At 38.9% G+C, this 11,959-nt stretch overlaps 1 protein-coding gene across 1 annotated transcript in view; it reads right to left on the bottom strand.

Moving 5' to 3' along the window:
• Nucleotides 1-155: 155 nt before the first annotated feature.
• LOC127643385 (uncharacterized) overlaps nucleotides 156-11,959 on the bottom strand; it is a 60,097-nt gene continuing 48,293 nt past the window's right edge. Inside the window, exons 2-5 of the mRNA XM_052126078.1 lie at nucleotides 1,247-1,528; nucleotides 896-1,171; nucleotides 700-807; nucleotides 156-581 (exon numbers count right to left, since the gene is read on the bottom strand). Of these exons, the coding sequence (XP_051982038.1) occupies nucleotides 523-581; nucleotides 700-807; nucleotides 896-1,171; nucleotides 1,247-1,463 (660 nt within the window). The 5' untranslated portion in view covers nucleotides 1,464-1,528 and the 3' untranslated portion in view covers nucleotides 156-522. The remainder of the gene's footprint in view (nucleotides 582-699; nucleotides 808-895; nucleotides 1,172-1,246; nucleotides 1,529-11,959) is intronic.

The raw sequence follows: 11,959 nt of genomic DNA, 5'->3' as shown, positions 1-11,959 counted from the left end.
TTATACAAACAAAAACAGAGAGATGAAAATGACACTTTATTATTCACATGTTTTACATAAAGAGTGAGGAGCTGAAACAATCATGATGTCAAATATTGTTCAGATTTAAATGTCTTCAGTTGTTTTGAAGAAATAATCATTTTCTCCAGTGCAAAATATATTTATGACATTAATAATCAAGAGTTTAAGATAGTATTTAAATCTGTAAGAAAGCATAAAGTCCAGAATATTTCAAACACAAAGACACACTTATTTAAAGTAGGAAACATCAGATCACACACAAATCCACACAATAAAACTAGATCAGAATAAAACTAAAGTGTTTCTGCTCTTATTCATTATTTGAACATGAAACAGGAAATATTCAAGTAATAGATTCAAATAGAAATCATAGAAAAGCAGAAACACAAAATACAATGTTTTAAAATCATATGAATGAGAAATCAATTCTACAACAAATGAAACATGGTGAAATAATGAACAGGAATGTAAGAAAAGTCTTCTGAACGTTTTTAAAGAGATTCAGATTGAAGTTTCTTCCTCTGTTACTGCAAACTGACTTTGATCTTCAACAGATGAAACTATCAAATACAAAAACAATATTAGAAACATGTCATTGAACTCCACTTTCATATTGTTTCCTCTGCTGTTATTGTCTTTGTGAACATTTCATCTGTTGATTATATTGATCTCTTTTACCTCTCGCTCTGTAGCATTTGAACACCAGCACGACTGTCGCCATCAGATATGGACAAACTGCCAGAAGAGAACTGAGAGTGTGTAAGACACGAATCTGATCTGCTGACACTGAAAAACAGACACACAAGCACATGATGATTGAGTATATCTGAACAAGTGCACATGAATGAATAGAAAAGAGAGAATAAACTCTCACCTGTGACATTGACCCACAATGCATCACTGTAGTTTGTGTAGTAAACTGGTTCTCCTCTTCCAGCTCTACACCAGTACTGACCTCCATCAGACACTGAATCAATATGGACTCTGTAGGAGTTTGTTTCTGTCTTGTTTTTCTCAGAGTTCTGTGTGTGTTTGTACCAGTAAAAGTCCCATCCAGCGGTCTGAGTCATGTGACAGATCAGAGTCACCGTGTTTCCTGTCAGTGCAGCTCCTGCAGTATCTGATGTGAGTTCAGGATTGAGCTTTGAGTCTGTGGTGAAGAACATTTGGGTCATTAATAAACAGAGTTCATCTTCTGCTCGTCTTTACTACAGTAATTACTGACCTTTAACAGAAAGAATAACACTTGTGTTCTGTGATGTTGCTGGTCTTCCATCTCTCTTTCCTCGACAGCAGAACTGATGTTGATCAGACTCAGTAGCTCCTCTGATAGTGAGAGTGTTTGTGTTTACAGTGTAACGCTCAGACTCAGACACGACAGTTCTGTCTTTATACCACTCATATCTCCAGTTACTGTAATCAGACTCAATGTCACACTTCATGATCACTGTCTCTCCAGTGAAAACAGATGTTTCTGGATGTACAGTGAGTTTAGCTGTGGGCAAATCTGTACAGAGAAGGAAATATTTACTCTGAGCTCCTGATAAACACTCAGTACAAACTGAATAAACTTTGTAAAAGTCTAGAGAGATGCGCACACACCTGATACTGTGAGTGTAAGTTCATCACTGGTGTGTGTGTAGCGTGATCCTCTTGTCTCTCTTCCAGAACAGCTGTATTTACCTTGATGGGAGAATTCAACATGGCTTATTTCACACTCTTGTTTTGTGCATTGATTGAGAATGTTGATGGTCCCATCTTTAATCCAGCTGTATCTCCACTCAGTGTGTGTTTGTGTCTGTATGTCACATGTGAGAGTGACTGTCTCTCCTCTGAACACATGATGATCTGGATTTACACGCACTTCAGGTTTTGGTCTCTCTGTGTATGAATCAAAACACACATTAATAATCTCTGTAATTCATTATTTACTTATTTCATGTAATCTCACTTAAAATCAGATAAAGTAAATCAGCACCTTCAACTGTTACTTGAACTGTTTTACTGAACTGTGTGTCGTAGTTTCCTCTTTGTGCTCTGCATCTGTACTGTCCTCCATCAGAGACTTTCACTGATCTGATTGTTTTAGTTCCTGCAGCATCACTGGATTCAGAGTTTGAGTCTTTATTCCAGTGAATCGTCCATCCAGTTGAGTGTGTGAACGTACAGCTCAGAGTAACTGTGTCTCCAGTGAACACTGAACTCTGGGGCGACACAATCACAGCTGGTGTTGGTTTATCTGTGAGTTTATGAGACAGTTCAGTGACAAAGACTTTAAGAATCAGTGAAGAATCAGTGAAGAATCAGTGAAGAATCAGTTAATCTGTGCATCAATTATTACTTTCATATTAAAAAAGAATTCAAAGTCTGGAATCTACAGAGTTTATTTATTGATCAGAGTTTCTCTACAGAGTTGAATGTGAACACTCACCTGATACTGTGAGTGTAACAGCATCACTGATGTCTGATCTCTGTGAGTCTCTGATTTTCTCTCCTCTACAGCTGTATTTACCACTGTGAGATTTGTCAGATGTGATTCTGTACACTCTCTCAGTGCTGACTGGATTGACTGAATCATCTTTAATCCAGCTGTATCTCCACTCAGTGTGTGTTTGTGTCTGTATGTCACATGTGAGAGTGACTGTCTCTCCTCTGAACACATGATGATCTGGATTTACACGCACTTCAGGTTTTGGTCTCTCTGTATAAATACAAATACATATTGGTCAATAATAATGTTTATAACAGTAAAGTCACTTTATAAACTCAATAAATAATATGTAATAAAATAATTGTATCAATGGCTGTGAAGAAAGCAGTTAATGATGTCATCAAGGGGCGTGTTTTATGTCAAACTGCACACATGTGGGTCAAGTGCCGGTGGAGCGGTCACCATCTTTGCTGCCTAATAGGGGTGTAACGGTATAATAACCGTCACAGTAATTACCATGGTATTACGGTTTCACAGTATTTATGTGCATTGATAATATTAAAAGCTGTTCAATATTTGATTATAACCAATTCTTGAACTTTATTTTGGATTTCTTCAACTTTAATCCTTTAACTTTAGATCTTGAACATCAGGACACTCTCTTAATCCGACAAGGTAAAAAGTATGTACAATGTAATTAGGAAGCTAATGCATGTATTTAAGCTGTGAACTAGTGAGTTAATTCAAACTAAGGTACATATGGACAAGGTATGTAGATACACATGAAGGCCACTTAAGTACAGTCTTGATACACTTTATTTTACGTAGCTTATACCTGTGTAATTTTCTGTCATTTTAATGTAATAAAGAAGCTAATGCATGTATTTTAGCGGTGAACTAGTGGGTTATTTAAGATGCTACAAAACGTACACATTTGCCATGTGTAACTGCAGACCTTAGTAGCCTAATATATTTAAGTACTTCTTGTTACATTGTGTGGAACTAAGTACTTTCTTACATAATTACAGTGTACCAAGTTTGTAACACGTATGTAACAGACTCGGGTTGTTACATATTTGTAACACATATGTAACAGACTCGGCTTGTTACATATGTGTAACAGTAGCTGCCTATTACATGTGTGTAATTACAATCTGTAAGTACAGGCTGTACCATAACTTAGTTACATGTTAATTACATTTTGGTACATGTAATTACAACGTTTATTACTAAGTAATTAACTAAGTAATTACTCTGTATCAAGGACTACGTAAAATAAAGTGTTACCAAAACATGTACAGTAGTCAGATGATTATAACTAAAATATATTGTTATTGTTATTTTATTATTTATTAAATTCATTTGTAATGATTATTGAACAGTTTAACACTTCAAATATACATTTGCATGAATTCAGTCATTTGTTGCATTTGTGATTTATTTAAATTCTTCAAAACCTGCTGAAAATATATTATTCATGTGCAGTTTATTTATTGCCATTTTGTCCAAAACTGACAATTTCTGCCACAGTTTCAATTTCTTGCATTCATATTTTCAATGTCAATTTCCTGAACACCAAAAGCATTTTGTAAACCCAATTTAGTACAATGTTTTAAAATAAAAGATATTATTAGTATTTTCAAACACATTGTCCTGCTGTTGCGGCACATTATAATGTTGAACGAGGGTTTAAATCCGTTTGCTGCATTTGTGAATGTGACAGAAATCATAAACATAACTTTAGTCTAACTAGTCATTACAAATCATGTAAAACTACATTGAATCTTGTGTTTTTATGAAACGGGCTATAATTTATTATCCGTGTACTGTATTTCCACATACATTCATCTCCGTGAAGTCCTTGGGATGGTGCTTAATGTTTGAAGTGTTTCCCGTCGATAACTTTTGCAGCAAACTTTACAGACTGGGTCTCATCAACACTGATGGAGCTTCGTGGGTCTTTTACAAGTAATCCCAGACAGCGGAATAAAGGTTCAGACTCGTCCGGACATGTCTGTATATGTTTCACTCGTGCTGGACTTCTGATGTGCTCGTGATGCGCTCGCGACACCTGCATGTCACCTTTAAAACTGAGTGACAGTCAAATGCAACACGAGGAAGAAGCAATTTTATTTTATCTAGCAAGTTTATATGATGATGTGTAAATGTCGCAGATTCTGTCTTAATGAGAAACAGATTCACATTCTTCTCTGCATATCGCCCCCTGCTGTCTCGCAAAACATGACAAATATTGATCTGTTTCTCACCCACACCTATCATATCACTTCTGAAGACATGGATTAAACCACTGGAGTCTTATGGATACTTTTATACTGCCTTTATTTAATTGTTAAAGTGATGTTTAAAGTATTACATTTATAAATATTTCAGAAACATGTGACTTTAAAGTGCCGATAGTGAACAGAGTCGAGATGAGCGTTTGATGTGTTTTTGACAGTGCTTCATCTGAGTATGTAGATGTCATGATGGTCCGAGGTTTGTTATGTTCATATCATTCACTAATTTGAGTTGTTCTGACAGAAAACAACTTCACAAGTTGATCCTGAAAGTCATTTTGACTCCAAATAACACTTAAATGTTTGTTGTTCTCCGTCTGAATCGCTCGTTTCGGTAGTTTTTACATTGTGTCTCGAGACCAGAAACACAAAACAGGCAATTACAATCATCATGTGTCGTCCAGTAGTTGCTCAGGAAAACTGTGGATCTGCTGATGATGCATATGATTATAATATAACAGATGATCACTCACCGATGACACGTAAATGACACTTCATTACTCCAGGAAGTGCTGAATTAGTGTAGATGTCCTTCTAGCGAAACACCTGCATTTACTGTATCCGCTCTTCATTGCAGTAATCTTGAACTCTTTCTTATTAGAGTCTTGAATACTACCACCATCACACTGAAATCTGTATCTCCAGTGTGTCTCTTCTGTCCCCTGTATATCACATGTGAGAGTGACAGTCTCTCCTCTGAATATCGGTGATGTTTCAGGATTTACAGTCAGAACAGGTTTATCTGTAAGAACCAGAAACAAACACACAACTCTCACTTTACAAACACACATGTTGCATCTACAGTTTAATTCACACTCTATAATAAAAGTTTAATCTATTTTTAAAATGTTACAAATATCAGTTTCACAACAATTTAATGACGTAATCTTTATCAAACCTGATTAATAAAACTAAGATATATTCCAGTTTTATTATTATTATTATTATATATATTTGATTTACTGTAATAAAGTTCACTTGTAAAAGAGTGAGGACAGTTTTATAAGAGTGCGTTCAGTGTCTGTACACTCTTGTGTTCACATTAATGTTGTCGATTAGAAGACTTTGTTCTAGCAACTGTCCCGAATCTCTCTCACACTGGTCCCGGGACATCGGGCAGTCCTTATTGTCGAGTCCTGTATCATAATATTTTATATTTACACACAGTAATATTTTATTGGTTTGATCTTTCAATATTAATTTATATATTTGCCTCCTCTGAATATTCTATCATGGACCGTCACTGTCACCAGGTGCGCAGGGACGAGCACAGACATTTTGGGGGGCTCAAGTGGAAAAAAGGGCACTTCTTATAATTATTTATTTATTAAAAACAAAATTAGATATATTAACACAACTCTGACCTCCTTAACAGTTTATTTTAATTCCCTCACATTCACACAATTGTTTCATGTCTTCTTTAGTATTCACTAAATATCACAAGAGCAACAGCAAAGGAAACTTCCCCACAATGTGCATGTTTTCTATGATACTAGTGTCAAATATATATTTATAATAAATGACTGCACAAGGAGAGGGACATCATTTCATTAATTATTTGTTTATTTTGCACAAGGCAATAAATAGTTTTAATTCTTTTAAATTAATTATTCTCAAATTAAATATTCAATCTTTTACTCTCATGATTAGTTCTAAGTAATACAGACACAATGCTGGTTGCTGGTTTTACAAGGGGGATGCTTTTTGATATTTCTTGAAACAAGGGTGATGACATCCGCTCACATGCCCCTCAACTCAAACGACAAGGTTACGGATGTAACCTACATTCCCTGATGGAGGGAACGAGATGTTGTGTCGAAGAAGTGACACTAGGGGTCTCTCTTGAGTGCCTTTTGCATCTCTGATCTATGAAAAAAGGCCAATGAGAAATTGTCCCGCCCCCGGACATACGGGTATAAAGGCGGGGAATGCGTCTATTTCATTCAGGATTTTTCTGAGGAGCCGATAATGGTTCGGCCGCATCTGTAACAAAGACTCAGGTTGAGTGGGATTCATATGCGGTTTATTAGAAGGATAATCTCAGTGGAACAGGCAGAGATCGAGAACCAGGCAAACAGTGTTATCAGTGACGAGGCAGAATCGTAGTCAGACAGGCAAAAGTTCAGGGCAGGCAGCAAACAGCAATAGTAAAGTTCCAGGCAAAACAAAACAAAGACAGGCGGCAATCAGACGTAATCGGAGGTACAAGGCAGGGTCGAAAACACAGATAAGTAATGCAGGTAGGTAATAACGCTCAGAAATGTAGCCGGGGCAAACAAGACTTCACAATGTGAGAATAAACAAACAGGGCTTAAATAGAGGAAGATAATAGGAAACAGCTGTGGATGAATCAGACCAGGAATGTGGGCACATGGGAAATGTAGTCTTTGAGTCAACATTCGGGAGAGCTAGATCTCCAGTGGCCGCTTAGGGAGCTTCCACCGGCATTCGTGACAGAAACAGTGGCTCAGTGTTTGTGTGTGTGAGTGTTTGAGTGTCTACGTGTGTGTGTGAGTGTGTGTTTGTTTGTGTGTGCGTGTTTGTGTGTGTTATGTATCTACATGTGTGTGTGTTTTTGTGTGTGTTATGTATCTACATGTTTGTGTGTGTTTGTGTGTGTGTGTGTGAGAGTGTGTGTGTGTTTGAGTGTCTGCGTGTGTGTGTGTTTGAGTGTGTGTGTGTGTGTGTGTGAGTGAGTGAGTGTGTTTGAGTGTGTGTGAGTGTGTGTGTGTTATGTATCTACATGTTTGTGTGTGTGGGGGGGTTTGTGCGTGCGCATGTTTTTGTTTGTGTGTGTTTTTTTCCTGCATTGTTGCTGACTTAATAAAATTTCTCTGTTTTTCACTCTTTGTCAAAATTGACCGACTGTTGAAATGAATACCAAAGGTGACCTTTTTTATGACTACTTGAATCTAGCCAATTAGATTTTTATATGTTCAAATGGCAATGGAGGAAAAGTCACCAAGTCTCGTACTGATCAGATAAAATAAACGTCCTGGTTACTTCGGTAACCTCCATTCCCTGATGGAGGGAATGAGACGTTGTGTCGATGTTGTGACACTAGGGGTCACTCTTGAGAGCCCAAGTCACCTCTGATCTTTGATAAAAGGCCAATGGGAATTGGAGAGTGGTATTTGCATGCCACTTCCCCGGACATACGGGTATAAAGGAGGGGACGTGCATACCGCTCATTAAGGTTTTCTGCTGAGGAGCCGAGAATAAGGGTAGTTCAGAATTGTAGTAGGAGGGACACAACGTCTCATTACCTCCATCAGGGAACAGAGGTTACGGAAGTAAACAGGACATTCCCTATCTGTCACTCACTCGATGTTGTGTCGATGTAGTGACACTAGGGGTCCCCTACAAAAACGGCAAAACTAGCTGAACTGTGTTACGTGGATCGATGGTGCAAGATGGGTAGACTACTGTGTGCCGCATAGCCAGCACACCTGGCCGGCACGTAACCTCCCCTGACGCTAGTATCAGTGTCGAACAGCCCGCTGAGCCGACTGACACAGGGCTAGGAGAAAGTCAACCAGGGAACACATTTGTGAATGCTACTGGGAATTGACAACGCACATCTTCAGCTCAAGGGAGGTGCAAGCGATATACCCGGCCGGATGACCAGGACTTACCTGTTCATTCCAGCTAAGACACAGGACGAAACAAGCTCAACCCGGAGATTGTAGAATCTCGCAAAGGTGTTGGGTATAGCCCAGCCCTCTGCTCTGCAAATGTCTGTTAGAGAAGCCCCACTGGTCAGAGCCCAGGAGGCCGCCACACTCCTGGTGGAATGGGCTCATAGCCCTGCAGGCTTGGTAAGCACCGTAGGCCCTAAACCCAGGGACAACGTAAGCCTACAGGCACTGGACGGGAGCTTCGGGCTCCCGCACCAGGTGGCGGTGCTCTGCGGGCATAGGTGCACCGCTAGTGCCTTGTCCACTGGGGGCATCGCCAAGTAACCCCTGGCCGCTCCGCCATTGAGGGTAGAGAGAGTGGGGGAGCTGAAAGATCAGGACCGGGCAGTGAAAGGTGCCTCCCACGATCTTGTCAGCTCCTCATGCACCTCAGGGAAGAAAGGCACTGGGGCGGGGCAAGTGAGTGGCACTGCGAGCCCAGATACCAATCATCGAGCCGCGAGGGTTCAGGGGAGAGCGGAGAGTTCCACTCTAGCCTGACACTCGCGGCAGCCAGGGAAAACATGTCCGTCAATAAATTATGGCAAAGGGTTTTGCTGCACGAGAAACTAAACACATACACAACCTGGTCTCAGACCATCATGCAGTGTGTGAAGATGTGCCAACACAAATATTATAAATTATATATCTTGTTCACTACACTTCAAATCATGAACAAAAATCAACAATTTATTTATGAATTAGGAGTTACCTGGACTTTGTGCAGAATAGCTGTTAGACATCAGCACTGAAAGTAAAAAAAGAAGCATTTCCATTAATTCAACACAACACAATTCAATACAGATGTTGCACTACAATTATCTGATGGACCCAGATGTAAAATTTCCATCATGGTGTAAATTTATCAATCATGTTAGTTTAAATTTCCTTGATATGTAGTATAGCCTATTTGAGTTTCTTGATATATTCAACATTTTCAGTTGGCAATGCACGTGTCTGTTGAAATAGCTGTTCTATTCAATAATTCACAGTTTTTAAAAGTGTACTTAAATAACAGAATTTCTAGATGCAATCTGGCGATCTTTTTACACACAGACATACAGGGCGAGCAAAAGACAGATGGGACGTTCTTGAACGATTCGTTCATTTTGAACAAAACATTTATATGACTCGAAAGTATGAGTCTCAGAGAGGGATTCATTCATTTGACGCAGGACAGCCGCATATGATCTGTACAGATAACACAAATGATTAGTTCATGTACAGAGTCTGTGTTCTACGGAGCCCCTAAAGGGTCAAGATAGTGGGCAAAACATTAGATGGGTGGGAAAGAAAATTTGCAAATGCTTTTGCATTTTCTTGAGAATTTGTGCATTCTCTCACAAAATGTGCATCATAAAGACAGTCTTCTGCAATCTCTCTTATGTGTATTCCAGCATTATTCCAGCTGTTGAGTTCAAAAGAAGAGAAAGTCTGTGCAATGAAAGAGTGAAGCTCAAAAGACAACACTTATGCAATGCACAAATTATAATTGTCAATTTATGAACGAGTGTAAAATAAAGACAACACAGTTAAAATGACATTAAATGTGAGTGGTCTACACCCCTGTATGTCACCATTCATCAGTAATGAAAGGGTGTTAGTGGCTCATTTTGCTCAACACATGGGTAGAGGGGCACACATTCATCACGAGAGGGCGCACTTCTGAGAAACAATAATAAAAATCCTCTTGTGTGGCCCCGCCTGTCAACCGCCTATGTCACCAATGCAACATACGGCCCTGGTCTTCCTGTCCCCTTTGTTGATACATTACAGGAAAATAGTTTGAAGTATTAACAAAGTTTATATAACAGAACTTTTGACCAACTTTCTGCTTATAGACTCTCATTCAGATAATGAAGACAATATTACAACAATAGGGCCTCCTGCACATTACTCAAACATGTTCAATAAGAACAGCAGACAGACCGTAGATTAATAGAGAAGTTGAGAGCGATCTGAGAGCTCAAGATGGAGAGAGTCTATTTAAAGATACAGCACATACAACACCAACTCACGGAAACAGAAATATGTCTGATTCAACAGACAATCCAAAGATTATTACAATAAAATAAGATACAAGTATATAAAATATGAAGAGATGAAACACATCAAAGTTACAACATGTACACAAGTCCATCATCTTTCACATGAACACAGACAGATGCATTTGATCTGTAACACACAGTAATAACTGCAGTCTTCACTCTCATCATCACTATAACACCAAACATTATTTATATATGAACAGAATAAAGAATACATGAACACTGAGACAGTAAATCTACAGTATAGACCTGTGCACCCACATCACCATCATGTGTTTCACACACACACAAATAACAGAAGATAATATAGAATATAATAAAACACTCACAGAGTATAAGAGGCAGCACACTGGACTCCATACTGTCACTTTAATGAACAGTTTAAACTGTGCTGCCTGTCTAAACCAAACCCTTCCTGTGTTCAAACGTCATTTCACACTTCAGAGACAGAAATAAAAGTGTGGGAGAAAGACAAGACTGAATGCAGAAAAAGACACAAAAGTGACTCTGAAGTGAATTAAATTCAGACTGTCTGTGATTCACAATAAGATTTAAAACATGTTCATTTCTCCTCTAAAGGAGGTCTGAAGCACAACAGTCTCTTAAACTCTCTCAGTATCAGGGTGTTAAAGAAGTGAAACTGCTGCATCAGATCTGCTAACACAACATGTTATTGGTTCATGGGAACAAACACAAACAGAAAAATATTGAAAACAGAGTGAGAATGAAAGTCACATGTGAAGAGAAGATTGTGATAATGATAAAACAACAACATGTCAAAACAATACATTCAATTATGGTCCTGCAGGAGTCCAGCGAGGCTTATTTGGTCGGTCTGATCGAGGACACCAACTTGTGCCATCCATGCCAAGAGGGTCACCATCATGCCCAAAGACATTCAGCTGGCACGCCCGAGTCGCGGAGAACGCGCTTAAATCCACAGTGACGTCACCCACATCAACCCCGGAGACACTTTTAAGAGTCACTTGAATCCCACTGACGGATCATTTCATTGTCAACGAGTCTTCTGATCTCTTGTACATTTGACAAATATTGAACATTAATTTTCTAAATCGGAATAAAACATAAAATGATAAGAGGAAGTTAAAAGGAATAAAGAAACTGAATCATGTTGGTGATGGTAGTTGTCAATCACGAGGCAATGGGCGGGATCAACATTTAGAAGCCCCTGATTGGCTGTTCTGAAGTTCGAGAATACCGAATGTGTCCAATGAAATCAATCGTGAATATTCGTCATGGTTGTTTATTGTTTGTCTCCAGTGTGAAAATATACTGGAGCATTTAGAGGTCCAGGAAGGAGAGTTTCGCGATCTACATGTATAAAGTCCTGAAGCAGGTTGATCCTGACACCGGGATCTCCTCCAAGGCGATGGGAATCATGAACTCTTTCTTCAACGACATCTTGGAGCGCATCGGCGGTGAAGCGTCTCGTCTCGCTCACTACAACAAGCTCCACCATCACAT

Source organism: Xyrauchen texanus, chromosome 1 (assembly GCF_025860055.1).
Source record: "Xyrauchen texanus isolate HMW12.3.18 chromosome 1, RBS_HiC_50CHRs, whole genome shotgun sequence".
Taxonomy (NCBI): Eukaryota; Metazoa; Chordata; class Actinopteri; order Cypriniformes; family Catostomidae; genus Xyrauchen; species Xyrauchen texanus.
This window is presented reverse-complemented; position numbering and strand designations above follow the sequence as displayed.